The sequence below is a fragment of the Cryptosporidium parvum genome, chromosome 6, assembly GCF_000165345.1.
Source record: "Cryptosporidium parvum Iowa II chromosome 6, whole genome shotgun sequence".
In the NCBI taxonomy this organism is placed as follows: domain Eukaryota; phylum Apicomplexa; class Conoidasida; order Eucoccidiorida; family Cryptosporidiidae; genus Cryptosporidium; species Cryptosporidium parvum.
The window spans coordinates 608,478-636,156 of record NC_006985.1 but is presented as its reverse complement, the minus strand read 5'-3'; the positions used below and the strand labels follow the sequence as shown (position 1 = coordinate 636,156).

Sequence of the window (27,679 nt, the reverse complement as noted above, 5' to 3'; positions counted from 1 at the left end):
GGTATCTATAAAATTCGACTTTGTAATAAAATTTCGACAAATTTGAGCTATTTTCGTTCGAAATAAGTGTATAACAGTTTGAACGATGGTATCGTTGAGGGCTTTACTGCCGTTTATTTTTTTGGGGCTATTTCAAAGTATTTTTTTATTCTGTAGCGGAGAAGAAATTTTACAATTTTGTAAAAAACATAATATTACCCTTAGTGAGCTTGAAGATGAAGCAAAACAAGCAGGAATTAGTATTAGTACACTAATTAGCATGATGAACGCGGAATATCCTTCTCCCATTGAAGAGACTGCCAAAAGTAAAGTTGATTCTGATAGTATTAAGGATCCATATACTGATTCTCCAACAGGGAATGAAGACGTATTAGGCTTTGTTCCATCAAGTAGTGTTATATACTCTAGCGATATTCCCAGGAATACAACAATTGAGGAGCCAGCTACTAAAATTGATTCAGAGCAAAAGGTATCAGCTTCTTTGGATACAGAAACATTGAAATTGAGTGAAAACACTTTATTTGTGAATAATGCTGATACAAGGGCATCAAGCGATAAAAATTCAAAGACTTCGGAATCATGTTCTTGCTCTAAGCATAACCATTCAAGTAAGACTGGAGATTGCAGAGTTATAATTATCAACGAGTCGAAAAAGAATAGAGTTAAATGCACTAAAGATAGAAATGCTAGGAGAAGCGAGATTGGGAAGAGATATTATATTATTAATAAAAGCGGAGAAAGAGAGGAGTATAAGGTTGTTAGTCATCATCAGAAAAAAGTTAGAAAAAACAAAGATAGCAAGGCTAATAAACTTAAACGAGTTGAAGTTGTTAATAGGCACATCCAACCTGTTATTATTGCACAGCCAAGTATTGCGCCATTATATGCTCCAATGCAAGTACCACAAATGCCTGGGCATCCTGGTTATGTTACACCACCTCAGATTCCTAGATTCCCTACTCAAGGCCCACCTCAAGTTCCACCTCAGGTTCCACCTCAAGCTCCTCAAATGCCCCCTCAAACTAGAGATAATGGCGATTTTGAGTACATGAATAAAAACTACAATGGATCAGATAATAAGAATTCATTCATCGGCCCATTGACTATCTCAGTCATTGTTATTATCCTTATAATTAGTTGCATTATTGGAGGTTTTTGCTTCTGCGGAGCTACCGGTGCAAACAGGAATCATGGAAATATGCCACTCATCCCACCTCCTGGCACACCGAATGCCCCTCAAAATCCGCCATATAATAGCAGAGCTCCAATTATTCCTCAAAACCAACCACCTATGCAGCCACCTCCAGGAAGACAAGTCTTTGGATATGCAGTTGTTCCAAACATCCGATAAACGTTCATCCAGAACAGTCATTTCCGTCTGCTCTTCGGAATTGGCAGAAGCTAACATAAAATTTCCGTTATTTTTATATATCTACTTTCCTGAAAGTTAGATTTTTTTCACAACAAACAAATAATTAAATTAGACAAAGTATTGAAACTTATTTTTTATCTTTTAATTAGAAGATTTAGATCAGATTATAAGTATCTCGTTTTCAAAATTCTCATTCGAGTAATATTAGAATCAATTTCTTTAACGAATTAGGGTCATAGAGGGTAGATATTAGGAAGATTTCAAGCTAACTTAGAAAGTTCAGGTTAGGAAACTGAGCTTCCAGCTATTGTTAAATGACTTTAAAAAATTAGCGGGTTTAGCAGTATACTCTACCTGCTTAACTTAAAATTTTCATTTCCTTGAAATAGCAAAGGTCTGGCACTAAATTTTTTGTGGGGTGGGATTATTGAGCGGCACAATGACCCCACTTGATTTCATGTTAGGAAGGGTTTTGCATGTTTAATAAGGATCGATCGAAGATCTTCATAAAGCAGAAAAAAGATAACAAGAAATATTTGAACCTTATTTAATGGGTGAATCTGGTAATATAATGAATATATGAGCGAACGCACGAAGAAGCTGGCGATTCCAAGCCATTTAAGGCTGGATTCTTTATCTTTAAGCTGCATATCTACTGGCTTGACTCCAAAGAGTGAGATAAATAACTCAAGTATCAGCAAAGGATTAACAAGTACAAGATCAGTAAATGGGCAGCAATCAGAAGTACAAAAAAGGCTTTCAGTTCAGCTTCCTTCTTGTAGATCATTAAGAACTTCAATAAGAATTAACAGAAGCTCCACTCTATCACATTTGGGCAAAAATAATACAAAACCAGACGTGAATCAAGAGATTGGCTTAGAAAAGCAACCTAGAAGCTTCTCCAACTCAAGCAGGGCTTCTCGAACAAATGTCACAACACCAAAGGGGTTTGAATTTGCAACTTCTGAAAGAGCAGAGCAAAGGCTAAAACATAATAGATCTTCATCTTCGGGTTCCAATATTTACAAAGCTGAACTAGGTCTGAATTTACATCAGCTTTACAATGGAAGAATTCCCGCTGCTCCAATGTCAGCCAGATCCACGTCATCTATTGGTGCAGAATCAAGGGTAAGCACTTTTTCGAAGGCTACAACAGTTCCCAAGCCTTTTAGCTTCGCAACGGATGCTAGAGCAGCAAGCAAATCCAAAGAACTATATGAGAAATTAGGAAGTTTGAAAGATAAATTTAATGAGGAAGTTTCAACAAAAAATAAGGAGTTTAGTGAAGATAGGCGTATTAAAACTATCTTGGAATCTATAAAGAAATTTAATTTGAGTAATAGCGACCCATCTTTAGATACAATCACTACAGAAATGAATGTAACTAAAGAAGTAGTTGGAAGTAAATACGGTATTCCAAGGAGAAATACTACTGTTCCTAAGACTCCAAAATTTGCAACACAAATGCGTTCAGAAAGTAAAAAGGCCCAACTCAGAGGCGTCCTAGACTCTATGCTTCTTTCTGAAAAGAAAGAAGGTAATTCAAATTGGTCTAAATCAGATACAACTTCCTCTATTTCAAAATCTAATATATTGAATAATAACCGAACGCAGGAAAACCATGATAATTCTTCTCTTGCATTTTTTGAGCAATTAAAAAAGCAGGACTCTGAACCCAGAGAAGCGCAAAGCCAGCATACTGACCAAAAACCAGAACTGCATGCACGCATGCAACCTCAAAAACTTCCCAAGTTGCGCGGTTTCCTATCAATGAATAGTTTAGCACACTTGGGAAGACAATCATTCGGTACGCTAGAGGGTTCTAAAGAAAATTTTAAGAATTCGGAGGAGAATTCTCCGATATTGAACTGTAAATCAACTATTTCAGGAATGAGCTCTATTAGAAAGATTAATGAGTCAAATACTAGTATTCCTAATAACTGGAAGTTCCAAGCAACAGTTGCAAGGAAACAACTTCGTCAATTTACTGGCCTTGAAGAAACGGACTTTAATTTGAAAGAATTAGATTATTATCGTCATACAGTAAAACCAGAATTTAAGGAAATTGACAGTAACCACCATTTAACAGATGACGATCTAAAGACCCCACTACCAAGAACATATAGGTAAATAATTAAGTCTGCCGTACTTTGCTCATTTTCTATTATAAAAGATGCTCAATGAATTGCAAGCATCCTATTGAAACATGGTTTAAGGTTCAAAAGTTGTTTATTAACGTAAAGTTTAAATTAGGAGCAACTCTAAACTATATTTTACATTCTATTAGACTATATGATATAATCTTGAATTTCTTCATTTGAGTGATCTCGCTTTAGGAGTAAATTGTTCTTAATTGAATAGTTTGTTGTTTTATCGGAAATTATCATTTTGGAATTTCGGAGAACTTAATTTATCATAGCCTGAATGGACTGTTTTAAATGAAATATGGCTTTTATTTATCTTAAGCTATGCATCACTCCCTGCTCCCATTGGAAACATGTTTTACTTTAAATATAAAAACAAAAATTGAATTTACAAACATTTTATCAGGTTATGTATCATTACGAGATACTCTTTCTCTTAATTGCCCAAAATTGGTTTTTGTACTGGAGGATCTTTTCCATACCAGTAGAATTTGAAGTTTTTTTACAATATCTACAACTTGGAACATGTGGCTGCAAATAATTATTTTTTCCAAAGTAATTCTCATGCCAATATGGGGATTCCTTTGCAATGGACTCCATATCGAGGAATCTGTAATATTCTTTAACGGGCATAATGTAGAACCCATTCATATCATCAACTGAATACCATTCAACATCATTTAGAAGAGTGATGAATACGGCAGGGTTAACCATAATTTCGTCAATTACTATGTCCTTTGAATTGAAGTCACTTTGGTCATTTTTTGGTAAACAATTAATAGTTCTAGAATCTAATGGCTGCAGGATGCAGCAGGCTGACCCCCCATTTCCTAGATGACTGAATGAAAGGGGGATAGGAGAGAAGAGAGACCCATGAAGCACTGACCTTACATCTCTTCTACTGAGGAACTCTTTGCTCCACCATCCTCCCTCCCAATCTACACAGATATTTTCAATTCTCATAATAACTAAGTGGCCATATATGAGTACCAAACAGAATTTGTGGTTTTGCTCAAAATATGGAACTTGGACCAAAGCGATGATATTGTTTTCAATAATGAGGTCTAAATCCATACACGGATACATGCATACGGGAGTTTTTGTTGACAATTTTGCTGGAATTCGGTATATCTCATCGTTTACTGGATGAAAAAGTTCATTAACTAACTCTTGTTCGCTGACTTCATTCGTAGAAATTGCGATTTGTTGTAAGTAAGTTTCCAAAATATTGTGGCATCTTTTAAGCTCGTACAAATAGACTAACCAGGTACCACAAGTAATTCTTGCAGCAAGGTTAGAAACCATCAAGCAATCACTTGGTGGTAGGATGCTGGCTAGACTAATTTCCAACTCGTGTCTTTTCTCAGCCTCCTTTGATTCAAAATAGAAATGTTCTTTTTCGAGTTTATTAGGATCTTCTGGATCGAATATTTGCGCAAGCAAGTTGTTCTTGAAGCCAAAATCATCTAGCTCGCACTTTAATAGCTCAAGTTGTCTTACTAACGAAGCAGAGGGATCGTCAAGAGTTAATATTTCATCCCATATTCCACCATTGTTGAATATAATTTGTGAAACAGTTTTAACATCTTTAGGTTGAACATTCTTATTAATAACTGAAACACTGCAGGTGAGAGAGCTTCGGTTCCAAAGTGAGGTGAAGAATGAAACAAGAGCCATAAATGTAGTTCCAGTTTCACCAAAATCAATAGTATCTGGAACTTTTGAGTTAATATTGTTCGAATTAGAATGACTTAAATACCTGTTTCTTTCAATTTGTCGATTGTGAGTTAGAATATCCATTTTGAAATTTGGAATGCTCGAAGGATTGCCCAGTTCAGTATCAAATGTTCTAGAGTCACAATCATGGTACTCACAAGTACTGATTGATCCATTCTGGAATGAGTTTAAAGGAGATCCAAATTCTGTACTTTGAAAACTAGTTCCAGAAGAGTGAACTTGTAAGCTCAAAAGTATATGTTTAGCTGGAATACATATACTTTCCAGATGCTCTCTTTGGGACCTTGAAGACTTATTTCCGTTAACACTGCAGTGAACAATTGCAAGAAGAAGCCAAACTATACATGGAAGGCCGCCATCTTTAGCAACTGGGAGTCTCCTAATATGTAGCCAATACTTTAACAACCTTAAAACTGGCTGGAGCTCTGGATACGAATAAAGCACACACTGAAATAGTATGGAATGCATTAAAGAAGTATACATATTTACAGATACGTCGCATTCTGTCTTAAACTTTGAATATCTACTTTTTATCATCATTACTGGAACTTTTGCTGTTGCAATCACATTAACTTCCATTTCGCATAAATGTCCTTCTATACATTCTGAGCTGAGGTCAGTATCAGCTTTGAATTTCTGGTGTCCACTGTGCTTTCTACACCTCAAACAATCCTCCTTATGCTTCTTCTTAATACTTTTGAATTGACTTGCTATTTTCGTTAAAGCAAGCCTTGAATCTAATGGAGTGAATACGACTAAATCAACATCACTCATTTCTGAGTCAACTTCTGCTGCTGCTGATCCTGTGAGGAACAGCTTTGCTGAATCGCCAAATGTTTCTCTCACCAAAAGCTCTACACATTGTAAAATTATCATCTTCTCCTTTTTCTTCTTTGCGCTTGGAACTATTTTTTCTAATAGAGTATTTAATGTTCGGTCAATCATTTCAAACACCCTCTTTGGGTTACTCTTTGGAGCAGATTCTGAATTAATGCTACAATTTGAATTCGATTCATGGATATCTTTACAAATTTCAATCGACGAATGATTTTCTGGCCCGTTTAAAACGCAATGGTCGAGCTTTAATTTCCTATTTGGCAAATTATTACTAGATTTCTTATTAGAGAACTTTGTCTCTTGAATTCCATTATTATATCCCACTTGCTCACCTTTCTTTGAATTACCTGACGCGTTAACTTCCTTTGCTTCGTACTCCACCCTTCTTCCTGAAGAAGAAGCTGAAGCTGTTTTCATAATTTGCTATTTTCCCCTCAAATTTACCAACTTAGCATTATATGAGAATTTCCCAAAAAATTAAATTCTGCGCTCAGAGTTTGGTGGGCGTGTCCTCTTTCAAGCGAGCATGTATTTCAAAGCGAGCATAAATACTCAACTTGTAGAATGTATTTTTAAAAAAATGTATTATAAAACTTATTTTGTTCCCTTGGAAATCTAACTGGGCCTTTAACTTTATTTACTGCCTCTATCACACAATCTCCTTAAATGCTTTATTCTTATGTAAATAAAATAGTTAGCTAAACTTTGAATTTACAGTATTATCATTGGCGCATGCAATTACACAAATTTGCAAATTTATTGACAAACAATATAAAAAATTAAACAAATTGAATTTTTTTCTTAATTTTATTTTCCAATATTTAATTTTGGATTTGTGTGAAGTGTTGGCAGTGCTACTTTTTATTTGCTTTTCAGCGCATGCAAAAAAAAAATTCTCTGGTTACACTAATAATAAAAAATTGTGTTTATAATTTAAAAATATATATATGTATATATATACGGATTACTTGAAACAAATTAATTAAAACATTAATCTCCATTAATTGAGTCTAATTGTTCTATATTTTAACTTACTTTTCCTTAATTTAGGACTTTTCTCGCGAAAAGGTTTCCCCATTTTTTTAGGGGGGGGAAAAAGAAGCTATGAGTAGCCCGCCACACTAGATAATTAATTAGTTTGGTAATTTGAAAAAAAAATGAAATTGTTTCTAAAAGTTATTTTGTTCCTCTCCTTTGTTAGCACGATCTCACTATGTTCTAGACTCGAGTGGACTGGCGATGAGTTCGAAGTAAAGCGACTGACTGACTTTATCCCTGGCACCGTCCCGCAGGTTCAAAGAACTTTAATGTGCGAGTCTTGCCAGCTAATCACCTTCGCCTTAAAGGAATATATTTCCAAGAAGCTAAGCATTTATAAAAGCTCGCAACCTCCTAAGGGCTTTACAGATATAGTGGTTTCAAATTTCTTGGAAAGTCATGTTGCATGCTCCAACCATATTTGGCAACCTTTAGCTGATAACTCTCTCGAGTTTACTATAGAGGATTTCATTAGCGCATGCAGATCAAATCTAAGTACCTGGGAGCCTGAGCTAGAATTAATCTCAACAAGTAAATTGAGCTTTGATCAAGAAATTTCCAGAATTTGTTTGGGGACCAAGTCATGCAAGGACAAGTCGGAATTATGGACGGAGCAAGAATATCCAGAAAACAGGGAATCCAAAAAAAGTCTGTTAAAAAAGAGATCAGACGAATTTATCGCTAAGAATAAGGATAGAAAAGGCGTTATTACTACTAGTTCAGGACTACAATACATCGTGGTCAAAGAAGGTACTGGACAAGAGAAACCTAAGCCAGAAGATGAGGTTGAAGTGTTTTATAGAGGGAAAACTCTTGGAGGTATTGAATTTGATTCATCATATAATAGGGGGGAAGAGCCCTCAAAGCTCCAAATCTCGCAGTTAATCCCTGCTTGGATAGAAGCCCTAACTATGATGACTGAAGGACAAGAAGTCATTCTTTTCGCTCCTTATGACCTAGCCTACGGCGAACAGGGCGCAGGAGAACTTATTGGCCCTAACGAGGTCATCATTTTCAAGCTCAAGCTTGGAAAAATAATTAAAAATGAAAATAAAAAACCTGATAACGAGATTAGCTCTGCTTCTGACGAACTCTAATTTTTCCTTTTTTTATCATTTACAATTTATCTTTATTTCCCGGGACCCCGCCATGCCAGCCTAGATAAATACTAGAGACGTAGACATATTCTAAGAGAAGAAAGAGAGTAGCAAATTTCCTATGTTAAATCCGAACTTTCTACGATTTGAGTTTGAGTAACGATAATAAAAAAGCGAATTTAGTCACACATACATAGATACTATTAGTTCCGCAGGAAGCGTATTTTAGGGTTTTTCTTTTGTGAAAAAAGGTGGTTGCACCTTGTAGATCTTTAAACTTTTTGTTTTTGTTAGGTATACCTTGAATTTCACGATAACTTGTCCATATATCGTCAAATTTTTACTTGTTTTCTAGAAAAAATACTATGACAGGTTCCCATTATGCTGACTTTCTCTCATTGCCTTTGTTCTCCTTATTCATACAATAAGACGAGCTCGGAGATTAACTCTCGAAATGCCCAAAATACCATATTTCTCCGTGAATTCATTCAATTCTCACTAGAAACATTTTACCTAACAACACATAAATTACTATACTATTTTTTAATCATAGAATTTTTTTTTTATTTCAAAATGCAACCCAGTTCATTCTGTGTCAGATTCAGACCGCTTATATTTTAAGGCCTATAATTTGAGACACTTTGTATAAGAAAGTAATAAGATACAGAGTAAGAATAAGTACTGCAAACGCAATTCTCCCAATAAATTATAGTTCTGGAGTATTATTTCTTCGAGGGATTACAACAAACTTGAACTTTAAAATGCAGGCGCTTATTGCAAGCTTTGTGCTGGGATGCATTTTTGTCTTAAAATATGTCTAGTCTGTGTCCACTGTACTCCAGAATGCACGTTTTAACCTTTAATTATGTCACTTCAGACGTGTTTAGGAACATTAATAATAATTTTGGAGAATTTATCTGGAGTAATTGGAAAAATGAATGGTGTAATTTGGAATTTTTTAATATTAGACTATAAATTATATTCTATTCAGTTCCCAGATATATCTCCCATTTATTATCTCATCGATAATATCATGGAGCTCCAGAAAACTAAATAGTATTTTGGAGTATATAGTGGAATTAAATGGGGCAAACACTTTTGTTTAAAAACTAGTAGACCTCCAATATATAGCAAAACATTGTAATGTTAAATAGTAGTACTACTGTTCTAAAATATTCCAATAGTTGAACCTGGAAAATATACCGGGAAATATTGGTGCAAACTCTGGATATTGGTTGGACAGTAAACATAAGTCTAATCTGAATTCTCTATGCTTACCTATTGATTTGCATTAATAATAAAACTATGTCGTGTTGTGGGGGTAATTAGGCACTAAATAGTGCGTTACTTATGTTAAACACAGTCATATGAGCCTTACTGAAGCGCTGTAATAGTTTGATGTGTGGAATGAAATCAATTGGAGCGTTCTACAATATAGCTGAATTAATAATTAAAGGTCAAACTAATCAACCATAAAACTAGATAACTTTAGATGAGAAGTTATCTCTAAAGGGTGATAAAGCTGACTAATTAAAGCTGATATCTATAATTAATATATATATTCATAGATATATTAATTATAGATATATTATATATTACACAGGCATCCAAGTACTTGTTTATTTCCAATAAATAGGCAATTGAGCAATAATTGCCGGATATGATTAACAACAGTGAAGAATATATTAGAAAAACACCATTCTTGTTTTGGCATGATGATGGACAGAACAAGGCTCCAATGACACCCTCAACACTTTCTCCGGCGTCTTTACATGAGGTAAGCTCTCCCTTATTAAATAGTAATAAGAGGATGATACCCAATTCTATATATAACAAGGTAAAAGAGGGAAGAAACCTTATTTGTACTGAAGGAAATTCAGAAGAAGAAAAGGTAATTTCTGAGAATATTCCTTGCTTGATAAACAATAGTATTGGAATGCTAGGATGGTCAGAGAATATAATTCATGATGATGATCTTTCGCATAGTAATGATAGAAATGGGATCTTTAGCTATAATTTCTATAATAATAATGCTGATGATATGTTTCAAAGTGAAGAAAAGATCGGTTGTCAAGAAATGCAAGGTCAAATAATTAGTTCAAAGTTTCTATTGGATAGTGAAAATAAGGCAAACGAAAGGAATCAAGAAATATCAAACATTCAGACACAATGCTGCTCGAATTTTCCAAGTGAAAAAATCAATTTGAATAGACAGATTTCAAACTACTCAAGTAGTACATCTTCTGTTTCAATATACAATGTTACAGATACTGTCTTTAAAGAGATGCGTTCAGAGGGAACATCTGAGCCGAAAGATATCTCTAGATATATGGACAATGAGTATCTAGATATTCTAAAGACAAATCTAATGCTTGAGTTTACAAAAAGTCGAACATGTTACTTAAAGCTTGTTCCTAGCGTGATAGAGATCTTCAAAATAGTGAGGGATGCTCCAAATAGGTGCCCAATTCCAATAGTACAAAGTATCGACGATTTAGGGAAAGAGAAGAATATAGAAGAGTTTGAGAACTACTTTGTAAATTGTGTTTCAAAGCAAAATTCTGGGTTTTTAGCATTTTGTACTGAAAAACGAGCATTAAAGAGTGGAGGAGGAGGGAAATACTATTTCTTTGATAAGAAGCTTCAACTGAATGGTTGTCATAAAGTTGATGTTTTGAATCACCACAGACAAAAGAATATCATGGGCCCCGTGTTTATGAAGGTATTATTATTTATGTTTGTAGTAGATCCACCATACCACTTGGATCCAAGAGCAAGAAGTAGCAATCCTCAAAGGCTGATGGACTTTTATTACCAGCTAAAATCAATGAACAAATTAAAATCAATAAAAAGGCTCTTAAAGGTTTGGTGTATGGAGATGTGCCCAGAAGAATACTTGGATGCAGGATATCCTTTAGGGAGTTTGTTGTGGGTATCAACATTGGATATAGAAAGCCATATTAAAAAGTGGAGATATAGAGGGAAAAAGTCCAATGGACAATTTGAATATATAACTCCAAAAATACATGGCTTTGAGGAAAGAGCTTTAAAAAAAAACCCGGTTCCAGAGGTTTCACTGCTTACAAATAATACTGAGAGAAATATGAATGAAGAAAACTTACAAATAAACTCAAATCAAGTGTTGGAAGATTTGAATCTTCAAAAGCGAGATTTCATCGAAGATGATGGTTGTATTGATAATTCAGGAATAAATAATGTAGATTGTGTTCGTAGTTCAAGCTCCAGCGAATGCAATGACTCAGCAGCAGAAATGCAAGCACTAAATCAAGGTTCAATTTTTTGTAAAAGTACTAAGAAGAGTAGGGGAAGAGGAAGGCCAAAATCAAAACCAAAGCAGATCTTCTTTGAGGAGGAGGAGCATGAATTCCCACGAAAAAGAATGTTTTTATCAGAAGAAGGCGAGAATAACAGCTCCATAATTACAAATGAAAAGTTCAGCGAAAGATCTCAAGATGAATCGATTGAAGAATTGGAACTTGAGCTTGGTATGGAATTTGAGCAAGCATCAAGTCAAGGATATTCCTCAAACTTTATTTGGGATCTAGTCAGATCAATTCCTATAGAAAGTCTAAACAGGTTATATGTAAGCTGGTTGGATGGAAATATTCCAGGAGTCACTAAACTGATTGTCAAATCATCTGTAGTACAAGAATATCTGAATATACAAAAAAATGTAGAAAATTCTCGTTTAGAGGAGTCTTCAGATCGATTGTATAACTGTAAAGAAACGAATTCGGACATTTTAAACAAAAAACAAACTTCAGAAGTAATTAATTCTAAAAGGACAATATTATACCATAAAGCTTTATATTTGGCAATCCAACAGCATCTTCTAATGTATTCAAGCGAACTACAAGCTCTACTTAAGGCTCTTGAAGGTAACAACACAATTTCAGAAAGAGATACTGATCATTTGGATCCTTTTCACAAGAATTTGGATGTTGTACTAAATTCGATATCTCCTTTACAACATTTATCCATGTCTTTCCATTGCAATTCACCATTAAGAATTGTGGAAGAGGGGCAAATAGATGATGAAGAACATATTTCAAGAGAGGCTGGAATTAGAAGCTGTTCAGAAGAAAAACTTATTCATGGCTGTGATAGTCACAACGACTCAAATATCTCTAGAGACGGTTTAGTAGATGATAATGGAGAGAGTCTAATAGAGTCACAAAACTTAACAGAAACCCCTAGACTTGGAAATAATATGCATGATTCATCTAGTGTTTTTTCAATTATTACATCAGCTCAATATCAAGACTTTGTGGAACTTCCTGACATTGCTTCCTCATTTTCTGATCAATTACTCAGCGATCATACAGAATTATCCAAACATTGTGCCAACATGGGCGAGCCTATTGATCTATTTTTTGCAATTTCCTAATTACCTAACGAAAATTTCTTCGAATTTATTTAATACTATTATTCTAGTAAAATTCATTTTTTTTTAATACATTTGGCGGGCTATACATGCAAACTATTTTTGAAAAAAAAAGTCTTGACTACTAAAGTAATGAGTAAGAAGTCAGAAATTTATTTATTGTTGATTTTTTGTAATTATTTTATGTTAATTAATGTATTTCATTAGTCTTGATGAATCTTGAGTTTTTTTGTTTTTAATATTTATATTTTATGTTTTATGTAAATCAATGTGTGGGTTCTGTCACCAGATGACAAAAAAGTGCATAAATGAAAAGTAATGTCAAATTTGCAAAGATTTTTGCAGGAAACTCCAGTTCCAAGAAAAAATTCTATTTTTCTCACTGATGTTATTAGCTTCAGAAAACTCATTTCTTGAAAAATATAACAACTGTCCAGATCTGCAATTAGAATTCAATGGAGGAAAGGATTTGGTCATTGAAGAGAAAACTGGAAAGGAAACTGAAATTATCATTCCAAATAACAAGGAATTTGAGGAATCAACAAATACAGTAATCAATCAGGCCGAATGTGAAATACCGAATTGTAAAGGTGAAAATATTGTTAATTGTCACCATTCATTCGGAGATGGCATTGATAAATCGGGATTAAAGGAGTTAAATCCTTATTATGTTTTGCAAGGAGATAGCTTTTCATCCTCAAAAATCTGCAATATAGGTGAGATTATTGGCTCAGAAAGCTTGAGTGGTGTAGTTTCTGATAGTAATATTCATGAAGAACTTTTTTCCATAGGATGTCAAGAATCAGACGATTGCCGTGAACTTAAAGTTTTTACCAACGAAATTGGTGGTTTAAAATCTGATCATTCGCAGCACAAAGCATTGTCTAATTTTCACTTTCATCATAATTTTAGTATGTTCGGTGAAGTAATTCAGGATAATGGACAAAGAATTGTGCATTCACAATGTTATCAACATCAAATAAGATCATCCGGATTGGATAAATTCACTGCTGTTGATAGGAATGGGAAGAGAAGCATACTAAATGAGGTTGAAACTCAGGCCCAGTTAATGCCATCAATTCCTGGGGTATACTTTGATAGAAGGCAAATTGGTTATAGAGTCAGGTACCACAACTCATACGTCGGATGGGTTGCTTTGAGTAGGCATTCTTCAATAAAAGATGCTTACGAGTATGCAAAACAGCTTTGGTTAAAGGCTAGAAATAAGAGTAAATTGAACAAATGTCAAACAGATCAGATTGAAGCAGGAAATAGAGGCATGGGAGCCAGAAAAAGAGCCAGATTTACTGTGTACGATGATAATCAAGAGCTAAATCAGACTATTCTTTGTAAGTCTGGACCTAGTAGTGAAGATAATATATACTTTGACTCCAGCCATATCGAAAATAACCAAATTTTCCAAACTAAGTGTTATAATTCTGATTATAGCTCTGGGAATGATGGCTATGGAGTCCATTCTATTATTGAAAATGGATATACCTTTTCAGAGAATGCAATGGAAAAGCAGGTATTAGAAAAAGAAAGCTCTAATGAATTATCAAAGATGTCTCAATATAGTGCATTAGAAACAATGAGGAAATTGTATTATGCAACCCAAGAATACATGGAAAAGTGGCCATCAGAAGATGGCCACTATACAATCCATTGGTCAAATACATCAGATCTTAGTTCATATTTATATGGGGAGGAGAACGAACAAAATCACAAAAAAGATTTAAATAACAAGAAATCTAAAAACCAACGAAAAATATACATTAATTCAGAAAAACAAAACATTAATTTTGATAATTTAAACTTAAATAAGAAGCAATTAGAAAGCTTTAATTATATTTGGTGATTTCAAAGGAAAGCGATTATAATACTATAATTCGCTTTCCAATGCATCAACCAAAGCCTTATCTTTCATCATATCGATGTTTGAAGTCATCTTCTCAATCATTGTCCTAAACTCTTCTCTATATTTATTCGAGAGTAGTTTTAAGAGTTCTAGGGCCAACGATTTTCTTTCAGTTAACTCCTTTTCATCCATTATATAGCTTGGAAACAAAATATTAGCAATAGATCTTAAAGAGTTGGAATTCACTTGGCTCAAATTTTGTATATAAGGCTTCAAACGATTAAACTCGTCTTCTTTTAGTATATTCTTTGAATTATTCAATATTTCTTGGTAATTCATCTTTTCTAATGGAATAATATTGAAATTTGTCCTTTTTTGATTTTCATGAATACTACTTTCGTTTTTATTTGAAGAAAATGTCCATGGTGTTGAATTTCGAGACTCTGAGCAAGGGGAAGAAGTTTTTACTCTCTTCCAAGGTACACTAACTTTGGAAATAAGGCCAGGGAAAGGTTTTGGAATGATTATTTTGTTATTAGTATTATTCTCTTCTCCCTTAGATTCTTCCTTTGTTGTATTTTTATTCTCTACCCGTTTCAACAATGTATTAATTTCGTTTGACAAGTTAGGGAAGCTAACTACAGAAGGATTTCTTCCGTACAAAGTTGTTTTGTTTCCTGTAATATTACTAGGTAAAGTTTTGGTGGGGATTTCTTTGTTATTATTGCCTTCTGAAGACTGGCAATTAGTGCCATTTACAGTAATAGAAAGTTTCTTTTCAAAAAAATCTGAAATATTATCAAGCTGTCTGGAATCTAATTGAGGTAGATGTTTTGTATTAGTTCTGATCCATTTTGAAAGCCTGGTATAAATGTTTGGTTGATTAAAGCGTTTGTCTGCAAGAATAATTGCTCCATAGTCATTTCTATGGCGAACAACACGGCCAATAGCTTGATTTACAGCTCTAATTGCCTGTTGATTGTACCATTGACGTCCATCCATTTTGCTTTCATCCATATATTGTTTTTTGAGACAAACCCTAGCATCTGCTATTGATGGGAATGGAAGTCCTGCAATGATTACTCCTCTACAAGCATTGTCTGAAAAGTTGATTCCTTCTGAAACCTTCCCTCTACATACTGCAATAAGTAGTGAGCCTGAAGAAGAAATCCTCTTGGATTTGAGGACAAAATCTGACAAGCCGCTTTTAGCTTTCTTGTCTTTAAAATATCCATCATTCTGGGATGAAGAATCTGCTCCCTTCTTAATGCAATCCATATATGAGTCCAAAACCGAACCCAATTCAAAGGAATTTCTGGGTTCAATGAAAACACTTTTAAAGGCCTTAATACGTTCAATTAGGCCCTGATCTGTCCAATGTTTCACAGCCTGATCCATTAAAGAATAGGATCCAAAGAATAAGAGAATCCCATCCGGAATTCGCTTAACACAATCGAAAACTACACTTCCAAGTGAAGAAAAGTATGATGGATTGTTTCTAGCTTCGTATGAACCAATTAAATGTGTATTATTAGTTGAATTCCCTCTTTCTAAAGTGGCAGCCCAAAGTTGTGACTCGCTATCTATAACATGATCATTTTCAAGAAACACATCAAATGTTACATTTGAGCTGCTAAATTGCTGAGCCAAGGTATCCAATGGAGAGAGAGTACCTGATGTAATAATCATTGATCTTACTCCTGCAGACACAAGAGAAGAAAGTGCTGCAGCAGCGCTAAAACACCAAAAACTAAGATAGAGGCTCAATCCTTGATCTGTAGTTTCTGGGTCTACAAATGAATTCTGACCTCCATTTTCATCAAAACCATTAATTTCCTTGTAACTATCAGGCTCATAATGAATGTACAGTTTAAACCACTGAGGGTTTTTCATTACTGTTTCATTGAATGTTAGTCTTAAGCATCTCTGAAACCTTTCTAATGCGCCTATTCTTGCATTTATCTGAATAGAATTTACATCCAATTGGCTTGATACATTGCCTCCAGGCCCAACTAAGTTTTGGCCAAAATTTATCATATTCGTGAGGCATTCATCTATAGCTTGAAAATTATCAATTCCGAACCCAGAGGAAGCAAACAAAGAGTAAATATGAGAACCTGGATAAGTAGTCCCTTGAACTTCACCCATTTTTGGGAAGCTCTTGAACTTTGAACCATTATTATTTGTAGGAACCGGACATGGGATTTCCTTCAGATTTCTAGAAAGTAAGTGAATACCAGTTGCCAGTGCAACTGCCACTTCAATATCAAAAGAAATATCTACTTCTGAATCTTGTTCATCAGATTCTTTTTCTTGCAAAAGCCCAAGCTTTGTGGCCTCTAGAATATTCTGAATCGCTTTTTGAGAAAGAGCGAGATCAATATCTCTCAAATCAAATGAATAAGCCTCTTCTGAAACAGATTCTACATTGTGAGCTTCATCCAAAATCAATACAGTATTATTTAAGTCAATTTTTAGGTTCTGACGTGTAATGCTATCTAAAAGATAGTTATAAGGAAGTAAAACAACATTACAAACGCTTTCAATTTCTCTAGTTGCATAAAAAGGGCAAAAGTAACCCGAATCAGAAGATGATGCGATATTTTTAAGATCTTCTATATCTTGGATATCTGCAGCAACCCCTGAAGTGTTTGCCTGTTTTAAGTTGTTATGATATTTGCATTTGCCCTCTTTGGTTATTTTTCGGCAATTTTTTATCAATGCATTCCCTCTAAATTTGGAAATCTTAGGATGAACACATAGCTGGTCTCTTGAACCCAAAATTGTTGCTTTGAAAAGCTTCTTTCCACCCTTAATAACTGGACGTTTCTTTGAAGTTGATTTTTCAATCTTCGCTTTATTTTCAGCGTCTGTATCGAATAACTCAATAGTGAAGCCATCAGAAATTCCGGAAGATTTTAATTCACGCATTACTTGGGAAAGTTGGCTGTGCGTCCTTGAAGAATATATTATTCTAGGGATAAGCATATCCATTTTTGTCTCTTTGTTGTTTTCTAGAACAGTACGTGGGACTCCCATCAATTCAATTGATCCTCCTTCTGATTTAATAACTCCAGCAGAACTGGTATTTTCAATAGGCTTCTTTAATGACCCATGGCTAATCAGAAAATGCTTTTGAAATGCAAGGGTAGATGCTAATAAACATAATGTTTTACCGGTACCTGTAGGACTTTCTAAAAGTGCATGTTTTTTGTATTTAAGTGAATACAAAATCTTTTGCATATAATTAATTTGGCATTTATAAGCATCATATGGAAACGGAACACTATAGCCTTCAATTAAATACTCATTTTTTATGGGATTCATAATTTCTAATTCCCACAAATTTATTTAGGCAAATTTTTCCTATTCTTTTTTATTGCCGGTATGGCAAGGGGGAAAAATTTAGCGCCTTATTTTTTAGTAATCATTCTAGGTTAATGAATTTTTGGATTTATCAACAACACTTAAGTATCTAAAAACCTTAGATCATGGACTATTATGAAATTTTGGAAGTTAAAAGGGATGCATCTACTAGTGAAATAAAGAAGTCATATAGAAAATTAGCATTAAAATGGCATCCTGATAAAAACCCTGATAATAGAGAAGAAGCTGAGGAGATGTTCAAAAAGATTGCAGAAGCTTACGAAGTTCTTTCTGATCCGGAAAAGAGGAATAGATATGATACCTATGGAGCTGATGGTGTTTCTGCTGACTTTTCATCTGATTTTCATGGATTTGATCGTCACTTTAGTATGGGACATGCCAGCCGTATATTTGAAGAATTCTTTGGTACAAACAATATTTTTGACATATTTTCGTCTTTCGGAGAATTTCCTGGCTTTAATGAGCCATCCAGAAGTAGTAGAGGGTTTTCTAGATCAAGAGGGAGTAGACTTTCTCCTTTTGACGACTTACATTCTCAAATATTTAGTAATTTTGGTCTATCAGGCTCAGGTTTTGGAAATATGCAAAGCTTTTCATCTTCCTCATTCAGCTCTGGGATGGGATTCCAAGGAGGGGTCTCAAAATCTGTTTCTACTAGTACAAGTGTTATAAATGGAAGAGTGATCACTAGGACTAAAACTACTGAAAGATTAGCAGATGGAACTGTTAGAGAGACTGTTCAAGAAATTGAAGAAGATGGACGCGGAAACAGGGTTATCAGAAACTCTGACAATTCCTCAGGTTCTAGTAGAAATAGAATGCTAAGGCAAGGAAGCTCGCAAGAATTCAACGATGGCTTTTCCCTTTCTACTGGAAATCTTCATAGAACTCGTTCTCACCGACAAAGCAGAACTCAAAATCGTTAATTATACTTTAAACAAGTACATTAGTTTCGATTTATTCTCTTTTTTCATTACAAATTGAGTAGAAATGTATTTTCTTGTATTTTTATAAATTGAATACAAAGAATCTTGGATTATCCCAAAAATTTAACTTATTAATTGGCCATATAAATAAGTGGCCAAATTTAATTTTTCTTAATGTTTGTATTTCTGCTTTTACAAAAACTTGACAAAGTTATATCACTATGTTTCAAAAATAATGAATACATTCACTTGAACTACGGACACTCTCTGTAGTTCAGGAATTGAAATCAGTGTGTAATTTAAAAAGCTTAATTCACGTTTTGGCTTTCTGTTAAATTATTATTATTTCCAAATTTGAAATTTTTGACAAAGTTATTGGATCTTAAATTATTGGCGGGCTCTATTAAATACATGTTTTTCCTTTAATAAAATTCAAATGAAAAATTAAGACTTAAAGTCAATCAAAATAAACCATAAGAAAATGATTAGAGAAGAAACAACTTCTAGTGATTTTACTTCAGACTACAGCGAGGAAAGTCAAAATGTAACCATCTCTAAATCTAGACCAATTTCTCATTCATTCAAATTTACACTGTTTATGTGTCTATTGCAAGGATTCAGCGAAAGGTTATTTGTAAATATGCTTTTATTTGGATATATTTGGAGGAAATCAGCAGGTTATTTGAACTCAGAATGGATACTTTTTTCCCAACATCTTATTGGATGCATTGGCTTTTTGTTTTGGAGTCTAGTTTGCAATTATTTGAAGCCACAAATAGTTTTAAGTATATCATTTATGGTTTGTGGCTTGATATCTATGATACAACCATTTTCTAGTTCGTACATTACTTTGATTCTCTGTAGATATTTGCTTTCTTTTTCATATGGAGCATTGGAGCCATCAGTACAAGTCATTTCTGTAAACTATAAACTTAATAGCCCTGAAACAGCCAAGTTATTTGGAGCAGTATCTTGCTACAAGAGTTTTGGATCATTTTTATCTATTGCAGTTTCTACAATGGTTTATCTAAAAGGAAATGATGAAGTTGTCACAACATATTCTCGTATAATTTGGATTCTTACTGGAGGAGTTTCAACATTAATTTCTCTTGTACTTGTCATTTCTATTTATAAGGACTTTAAGAGCTCAAATAATAATTCAGCTCTTGAAATGGTTCTTCAGGATAATTACTACTACAAGAAATTGGAAAGCAGCATCTCAAATAATAGTGATGAAAGCAAAGACAAAATAAAAATAATTATCATCTATTTTGTGATATTTTTGGTAGGATTATTCACAAATATAGTGAGTGAAATATATAGTTTCTATCAGATAACTTCATCATTTTCTTTTGAAAGATATGAAGATTTGGGATTTAATGGAGATCGTTCAGATGCATATCTGTTAAGTTTAAATTTGACTTATTATACATTAAATTGCGTAGTTTTCCTACTTGGATCTGCAATTGGATCTCTTATATTTGCCATCCTTTATAAAAATCTATTTGGCCTCACTAAAAAATTCAAGGAAAGGTTTGAGATAGATTCTATAACTCCAATTGGTAGAATGAGCTCTATCAGTATTCTTTGTTTATCATCAATTTCTGTTGTGATCTTTTTCATGCTGAATTTGATATTAATACATTTCATATTTGAAATTCCAAACATTTCCAAGTTCTCAATCATTGACATTGTTGCTAATTCGTTCAACTTATATTGGATTATACCACATATGGTGGCAGTATTCTTCATGGGGTCGTTTTTAACGACACTAATGGAAGTTATACCAAGGTTCCAACTCTTTAATTTAAATAAATCTAGTAAATCAGTAATATCATATGGGCTCTACCTCATGATTACAGGTATATTTTCTGATCCAAGTTTATATAAATATATTCGCTTGTTCGTTCCAGAAAAGAATTACACAATTAGTATTGCAGGTAATTCAAGTTTTAATATTATACCCTCAATATTTCATATTCCAATAAAAAAGCTATTCCCAATCCAATTAATTAACAAGCTTACAAAGATGGGTTTTCCTAATAATTATATTTACTACCAAGAGTTACAGATGAGCTCAAGCATTTATTCAATTTTATTCTATGCATTAATATCTTTTATAATATTAATACTTTTACTTATTAAGTTAGTTCTTTGCAAAAGAAGTAGCAAAAGAATGTATCTTAACTAAATTTCAAGATCAAATTGAAAATTAATATTTTTGAGTTTTTCTTCTAGTTCTAACTTGGTGTTTCTGACCTTCCATCTAATTACGTGTAAATAAATGTATGAAAGCGTATTTTTATTTGAAGATTGGACACATCTTAGACATACTTCCATTTCCAAATTAGAAATAGGGTCAGTAGGTATATTAAGAGCTTTATCTCTATCAAACAACTGTACTTGTCCAATTATCCCAACAGGCTTACATTCTTCTGAATTATCTTCCATAGAACTCAGAAATTCACAATTTGTTGGGGCTTTTCCAAAAGAGTATATTGTTTGAATTCCTAAAGAGTTATTTAAACCTTCCATGTGATTCCAAATGATATCAGCAAGTTCAATAATGCGATTGTATAAGATTTTTGATTCTATCTCTTGATCACCGATTTTATCTACATAAGCAAGAAGTTTGATCACGTTCCAGTTTGACATGGTAAAGGGAAGTATCTTGGGCATTGAATCTGTTGTTTCTATCTCCAAAGCTCCAATTAAATAAATTGCAAGAGATTTCCAAAGAGATGATTTTCCAATATCCACTCCACAAAGACAAACTGAGTCTCCTACAATTGTCTGAAGACAATTAAGACAAAACCAGCTTAAACTGATTTTCTGAATATGCAATATTGAACTTTTGAGCGAAAACACTAAATCTGGATCTATGCTTTTGAATTCATCAAAGTTTAGTATTGGGCTGAAACTAGGATTAAAGTTAATCTGAGAAATATCTGTAGATATTTCGGTGTCAATACAGTATGCTCTATTAAAGGCAATAAAACATGTATGATTGGTTTTCATAAGAGACAAAAAATTTCGAGTAATTGGAGCTCCATCTGGGGCAAGAATATATGGATTTGGAATTTTATGAATATTAAAGATCTGATGAGAGTTGTTAAGGTTTTTAGATTGTGAGAAAGAATTTACAAGTTTGTTAGATTCATCCTTTTTGTTGTCATTAGGTTCTTTTTCAATTTTTTTGGGTCCATTCAAAATTAAAAATTTGTCAATCCATGGATCACATGTTTTCCAATGGACTTTCTGAATATATTCTTGATATCCTGGATCAAAATGATAATATGAGACAACATCTGAAATTGAGGTGGGGGAAAAATAAAGATATGAAAAAAATAAATCTTTTCCAGGATTGTTAAAATTTTGACTACTTGAATATATTTGAGCTTTATCTCTTTTGATCATTGCGTTTTGAATTGATGTTCTAAAGATAATTGCTCCATTATTGAAAATACTTAAAGTGTTTCCAGTTTTTTTCCTTTCAGTTTGAGCCTGATTAAAGTCAGAAAATGTTGTCTTTTCCAATTTTGTTTGAGATTGATCATACATATTAAAGTAAATAGATTTATCTTGTCCTGGAAATTCAAAAGACTCATCTAAAACAGAAATCATAATATCAGAAACTGGAGAAAGAGGAGGGAAAGAATTGACCAATTTTTCAACTCTAATATTCGTAAAAGATGCTGTTTCCCCTGGGAGAAGTAATTTAATATCATGTGTTAAAGCGTCTTCCTCGGAGAACCAAATGTCAATCCATCCTGAGTTCCAAGGAGGATCTGCAATCAAATAAATACTCTGAAGATTTGTAGTTCCAGGCTTAAATTTAGTACTTAGATCTGTAGTTACTCTTATAATTGACCAACGTCCATACTTATTGTTTGGATTGAGTCCAACGAAGTGAATAATATCAAGTATTTTTACACTTTCTAAAGAAATTTGTATTTCTGAATCATTATCATATTCGAGAGAAATTTGCTGATAAAAGCTAGTAAAAAAATTAATTATTTCATTCCTAGCAACCTTTGTGGATCTATAAATGATAGAACTTCTCCTTGAAAGAACCTGCCATTCAAATAAGTATTCGGTCCAATGTTTAATATCAAATACAGTATAGGAACCCTGATTAGCTTGAATATTGGTTTCAAATTTATAGGAAAATGGGGATTTTAAGCATTCAGGCCATAATATAGATTCGTTATTGTTACCCAATAGCTTTATTTCTATATATGATTTAGTTTTGTCAAAATTCATAGCATCTGAAGAAAACTGGGATGGAAAAACAAGTTCTTTAATTATTAAATATTCAATCTTTTCAATATCAAATGTATTAATGGCTTCAAAAAATTCTTTTTCCTGAATTTCAGATAGCAAAACTTCAGAATTTTGTAAAATTGGTCTATCTAGAATTAACACAAACCTTGAAACACTTGTGAATGAATACCAATTAGGAGGTACTTGAAACTTTTCTATTTGAGATTCAATTATTTCATTCTTATCAAATTGAATTCCTAATTTAGAAAGTTTTGAATATGTTTTAAAAAATGGGAGACAATGTAAATACTGCTTGCATCCTTCAACTGAGCTTTGAATTTCTTTATCGCAAATAAATAATAAAATTCCTCTTATTTGATTTCCTGAAAGAATTCCTTGTGAAATTGGAGGTTTAAGGAAACAATTTTCAAAATTAATACATACAATATCTGAAATTTTGACAAAAAACGAAATCCTTTGATTGTATAATCTTAACATTGCTTTCTTGATAAATACAAATTTTTTTTCAAAAGAATATTTTGAGCAGTTTGAATTGAATAAAAAATTTACTTCTGAATTACAATCAATAAATAGTGGATAATAGTTATTTTTTGAGTCATATAAGGAAGGTGTCTTGATGAAATACACATTTGAGATCCAAGCATTTGATTCAAAAGCCTTTTCCATGATAACTTCAGCTAGAAAATGGCCAAAAGAACCTATATATACAGGAAAGCTTTCCTCTGCAATAAACGAACATCTGAGGCTATTAACATTATTCGAGACATCACTAGTTTTATCATTCTTTTGATTTTTTTGATATATAGGTAGTTTTCTGACATCGCCTCTGATATAATACAAATATTCAATATATAAAGTAATATTAGAGGAAAATGAATTTCCTAAGCTAAGTTTTTGTGATACTTCAAGGCTTTTAATCAAATCTACCCATTCTTCAATCGAGGCAATTTTCCAGAGTCCAAACAATGTATCTGTGCAAGATATTGGACACTGTTGTGAATCTTTTGATTTAAGTTCAACTGTTTGGCTGGGATGAGTAATATTATTTTGGAAATGCAAGCAGTTACTACAAATGAGCGAGCAAGAATTTTGGGGAGTTGTTGTCCCATCTGGATATTTGATTTCAAAATCCTTGGAAACTGAAATTGGCGAGCCACTTTTTTGGTTTGAAATAATCTGAACTAGCAATATTGGAAGAACTTGAGATTTATCTGCTGAAGTTCTAACTAAATTGAACAAATCTACATAAAGACTATAATGTAAATAGCAAAGGTTTCTGATATCCCATGGATGATGGAAAACAATCTCTGGATTGTTATGGATTTCTGAATTAAAATCATTAAATTCCAAATACTCGTGACCGATCGTTTGAATATGTAATGGTAAGTTTTCCCATATTGTCTTTTTTAAGGCAGTTACTTTTTCTAATGCGAATTTAGAATGTCTTTCTAGTCCCCAGTCAGATGAAGGTTCTATTGAAATCCCTATTGGAAGCGAACGATCTCCAAATTCTTTGGTAATTACACGAAAATTTCTAACCCATAAAATTGAACCTTTTGAAATTGAGCATCCTAATGATGTCTCATGAATATTTGAATTTTGGAGAAAGAGTTTAATAGGTATTTTGTCGGTTTTTATTTCATATACACCAAATCCAAGTACTTTCTCAATTTGAATTAACTTAGGAGTTTCGGAGATTGTTCTTGAGATATCTTCAGTTACGGGTTCTGCAACTATTGACGTACATTTATTAGCTATTAGACACTTTTTCTCTCTTGATGATTCTCCAAAGTTATGAATTGATACAGATCCTGCAATCACATTTTCAAATCTGTAAATATTCCTCCATTCCAGGACAAATCTATTTATTGAGAGATTTACTCCAGGGAAGAAAATTACAAATTCTTGATTATTTGATATTGATTTTATTACAATTGAAAAACTTAATTCACACACTGAATTTTCGGATGGTCTCAGAATCTCATCTATACCAAACTTATTAATCTGTGAGTTTAATTGTATTTCTTCTGAGTCACTTGTTTCAGAGCCACTTATCATTGATGCTTTTTCATCATTGACTATCATACTTGTTGAGCTCATATTATTGTTTCCCTTATGCATTACCACGGTAGATATATGAGTAATTATTCCTGTAATTTGAATACCCTTTAGCCCATTTACTATATGTTCTTCATTAGAAAAAGTATATGGTATCCAAAAAGCTGTTGATGCACTGAAACATAAAAGCCTCTTTCTTAAGACTTTAAAGGTTGTACTTTCGTCCTGAAACTTAGAGGGGTTTAAATGCCTATTAAGCAGGATGCTTCTTAAAGGAGCACTTGGCTCTCCAGTCTTCATTTTCACAATTGCCCAATTTCTTATGATTATCCAACAAGAAACAAATGAAAATTCTGTCTCACAACATTTAAGCATTATGTTTGACCTAAATTTCCCAGAAATTTCGCATGGTATCAAAACAAATCTTGGATTTGAACTTTTATTCATAATATTCTCTTGGAGAAATAGAAAGTTACCATTTTTGGTATAAACAAGTCTTCCTCCTATGTTATGATTAGATTCATTTGGTTGGCTAGAAGATGAATTAAATTCAAATAAGTTTGTCAAATTTATCTTTTCACCTTTTCCTATAATTGATCTTATTCTCTTGTAAAGAAAATAGTTTTGGCAATGCCCACAGCTTGGAACAAACTCTTTTTCATCTTTTTTTTTCATAATTTAACATTTGCAAACTTTTGATATTTTCTTTGAATACTCAGTTAAGCTCAAAGAAATTCAAAAAATATGACCATTTATTTTTGGCAGCGGTTTCTGACAAAAATACTGAAAAACTTTCAATTTAAATTTTTCCATAAAATTTATTATAACCAATTTTCAATTAGAAATAATAATAAAAATCAAATTTTCTTGGAACAAACTCAATTTGGTAATTCGATTAGAATTCTCGTGTAAAAAGCCAATCGAATCAAAAAATGCAGATTAGAAAAAAAACAAAATATTAATGTGGTTAAAATAAATATTTAGACAAAATGAGCTATTCTATATTTGATGATTCTAGTTAATAATTTGACTAAGACTGACATTAGGAAGCCCATAATGACCCCGTATACTAATATAAAAACTGATTAGAAGTAGTTGATTAGTTTCAAGGCAACAATTGCAACAATAATCATAGCAATTATATGCCAGAACTCAAACCCTTGTGCGATGTTACCCTGGTTTGAGGACTTGAGCTTAGACTCAGATTTGTCCAGTTTTTCTCTCAAAGAAACCACCTCCTCCTTAAGCTCATTGCTCTGCTTCTCTAAAGCCAGACAATATTGAACAAGCTCGTCATATTTGTTTTTAAACTCTGAGTCCATTGAACCTGCCTGAGCAGTATTACTGGATGAAGATCCAGCTGCTGAAGAAATAAGAGATGTTGGAACTCCCTGAGATGCATTTGACGAGGTTCCAACTGCGCTTGATGAGAGAGGTTCATTCACACCCATGTTTTCCTGTTTAAAAATGACTGATAATCTGTGTTCGAAGAGTTGTTCCTTGCTGAGGTCCTGCCAGAAATCCTTAGTAAGCTGTTCAACAGAACTGTCACATGCTGTAGTTTGGATCAAGAACCTGTGAGAAGGAGAAGCTTGTTCAACTGATTGCAAAGGCTGCAGGATTACCTGAATCTCCTTTGATTGGCCTGCTTGAATCAACCCACTGCTCGGACGTACTAAATAACCTCTTGGAGCTGTAGTCTTAATCTTAAATGCTACTGTCGAAGATGTAATATTCTCCAAAATAAGAGGAGTTGTCACAGAGCTGTACAACACAAGCGGAAACTCGAGAGCCTTTTCTGGATGCACTCTCACCAATTTTGCACCTTCCATTGACATTCTTATAGGTATATGATTTCCACAAAGTATATATAACAGTTAAAATCCTCTAAATGTACAATCACACTCTCAAGCGAGGGGGAGTCCTTTACATTTAATTGTGGCTTGATGTACAATAAATATAATTTAAAAATTATTTACCCAGGATACCCAGACGTACACGCTGTCGATTTCTTATATTTTAATTTATTTGGGCCAGGGCTTTTTGCGCCTTGGAGACATTTAATTGTGTACAGTAAAAAAGTTGTCGAGCAAAACATGTAGGGGCAACAATTAAATAAATATTTTTTTCCTGTAAAACTTTTTAATAAAAAATCCGGAGAAATTAGAGTGAGAAAAATTACTCTAGTTTCTGAAATATCCGATTGGAACTTTTACATTCAAAAGTTTTGGCGGTTTTGAATATGATTAAGTAAATATTTACCCACAGTTAAAGATAATAGTTTTTAAATTTCTTTTTTTTTTTTTTATATTAAAGAAAATTGCTATTAGTAATAAGAAGAAACAACTTCTCTAGCAGGAGCTTACAATTATAATGCAAATTAAGTTGATTGCAATTATATTTCAATTTTCTTCTTTAATTCAAAAGTAGTCAGTGCAAACTTTACATGCAAAATCTGAACCGAAAGTTTGCAAAATTATATATCTTTGTCTAGAAAATATATATCTATATGGTTGTTGGACAGTTATTCATTTTT

At 33.1% G+C, this 27,679-nt stretch overlaps 11 protein-coding genes and 1 non-coding gene across 12 annotated transcripts; 7 read left to right on the top strand and 5 right to left on the bottom strand.

Annotated features, from left to right (window-relative positions):
• Positions 1-85: 85 nt before the first annotated feature.
• cgd6_2720 (hypothetical protein having a signal peptide and transmembrane domain within C- terminus) lies at positions 86-1,351 on the top strand (the record flags this gene model as incomplete). Its single annotated transcript, XM_627624.1, has 1 exon — positions 86-1,351. The coding sequence occupies one exon, from the start codon at positions 86-88 to the stop codon at positions 1,349-1,351; it is 1,266 nt and encodes a 421-aa protein (XP_627624.1).
• Positions 1,352-1,951: 600 nt separating this feature from the next.
• Positions 1,952-3,502, top strand: cgd6_2710 (hypothetical protein; the record flags this gene model as incomplete). The annotated part of the gene is made up of 1 exon (XM_627623.1): positions 1,952-3,502. One exon carries the CDS (start codon positions 1,952-1,954, stop codon positions 3,500-3,502), a length of 1,551 nt encoding a protein of 516 aa, XP_627623.1.
• A 431-nt stretch (positions 3,503-3,933) lies between these two features.
• cgd6_2700 (Low complexity protein, possible apicomplexan conserved) lies at positions 3,934-6,507 on the bottom strand (the record flags this gene model as incomplete). The annotated part of the gene is made up of 1 exon (XM_627622.1): positions 3,934-6,507. The coding sequence occupies one exon, from the start codon at positions 6,505-6,507 to the stop codon at positions 3,934-3,936; it is 2,574 nt and encodes an 857-aa protein (XP_627622.1).
• A 740-nt stretch (positions 6,508-7,247) lies between these two features.
• cgd6_2690 (macrophage infectivity potentiator (MIP);FKBP peptidyl-prolyl cis-trans isomerase-like fold, signal peptide + ER retention motif) lies at positions 7,248-8,225 on the top strand (the record flags this gene model as incomplete). Its single annotated transcript, XM_627621.1, has 1 exon — positions 7,248-8,225. The coding sequence occupies one exon, from the start codon at positions 7,248-7,250 to the stop codon at positions 8,223-8,225; it is 978 nt and encodes a 325-aa protein (XP_627621.1).
• Positions 8,226-9,885: 1,660 nt separating this feature from the next.
• On the top strand, positions 9,886-12,633 carry cgd6_2680 (hypothetical protein; the record flags this gene model as incomplete). The annotated part of the gene is made up of 1 exon (XM_627620.1): positions 9,886-12,633. One exon carries the CDS (start codon positions 9,886-9,888, stop codon positions 12,631-12,633), a length of 2,748 nt encoding a protein of 915 aa, XP_627620.1.
• Positions 12,634-13,015: 382 nt separating this feature from the next.
• cgd6_2670 (hypothetical protein) lies at positions 13,016-14,488 on the top strand (the record flags this gene model as incomplete). The annotated part of the gene is made up of 1 exon (XM_627619.1): positions 13,016-14,488. The coding sequence occupies one exon, from the start codon at positions 13,016-13,018 to the stop codon at positions 14,486-14,488; it is 1,473 nt and encodes a 490-aa protein (XP_627619.1).
• Positions 14,489-14,512: 24 nt separating this feature from the next.
• On the bottom strand, positions 14,513-17,839 carry cgd6_2660 (DNA repair helicase; the record flags this gene model as incomplete). The annotated part of the gene is made up of 1 exon (XM_627618.1): positions 14,513-17,839. A coding segment is annotated over one exon (3,327 nt), but the record flags the coding sequence as incomplete, so codon positions are not given.
• A 140-nt stretch (positions 17,840-17,979) lies between these two features.
• Positions 17,980-18,801, top strand: cgd6_2650 (heat shock protein, putative; the record flags this gene model as incomplete). Its single annotated transcript, XM_001388291.1, has 1 exon — positions 17,980-18,801. One exon carries the CDS (start codon positions 17,980-17,982, stop codon positions 18,799-18,801), a length of 822 nt encoding a protein of 273 aa, XP_001388328.1.
• A 481-nt stretch (positions 18,802-19,282) lies between these two features.
• On the top strand, positions 19,283-20,992 carry cgd6_2640 (hypothetical protein with 12 transmembrane domains; the record flags this gene model as incomplete). Its single annotated transcript, XM_627617.1, has 1 exon — positions 19,283-20,992. The coding sequence occupies one exon, from the start codon at positions 19,283-19,285 to the stop codon at positions 20,990-20,992; it is 1,710 nt and encodes a 569-aa protein (XP_627617.1).
• Positions 20,989-25,818, bottom strand: cgd6_2630 (hypothetical protein; the record flags this gene model as incomplete). Its single annotated transcript, XM_627616.1, has 1 exon — positions 20,989-25,818. One exon carries the CDS (start codon positions 25,816-25,818, stop codon positions 20,989-20,991), a length of 4,830 nt encoding a protein of 1,609 aa, XP_627616.1.
• cgd6_2635 lies at positions 25,057-25,164 on the bottom strand (the record flags this gene model as incomplete). The annotated part of the gene is made up of 1 exon: positions 25,057-25,164. It is a non-coding gene; the product is annotated as a snoRNA (small nucleolar RNA).
• A 410-nt stretch (positions 25,819-26,228) lies between the features above and the next one.
• On the bottom strand, positions 26,229-27,020 carry cgd6_2620 (vesicle-associated membrane protein,MSP (major sperm protein) domain, transmembrane domain or GPI at C; the record flags this gene model as incomplete). Its single annotated transcript, XM_627615.1, has 1 exon — positions 26,229-27,020. A coding segment is annotated over one exon (792 nt), but the record flags the coding sequence as incomplete, so codon positions are not given.
• Positions 27,021-27,679: the final 659 nt, after the last annotated feature.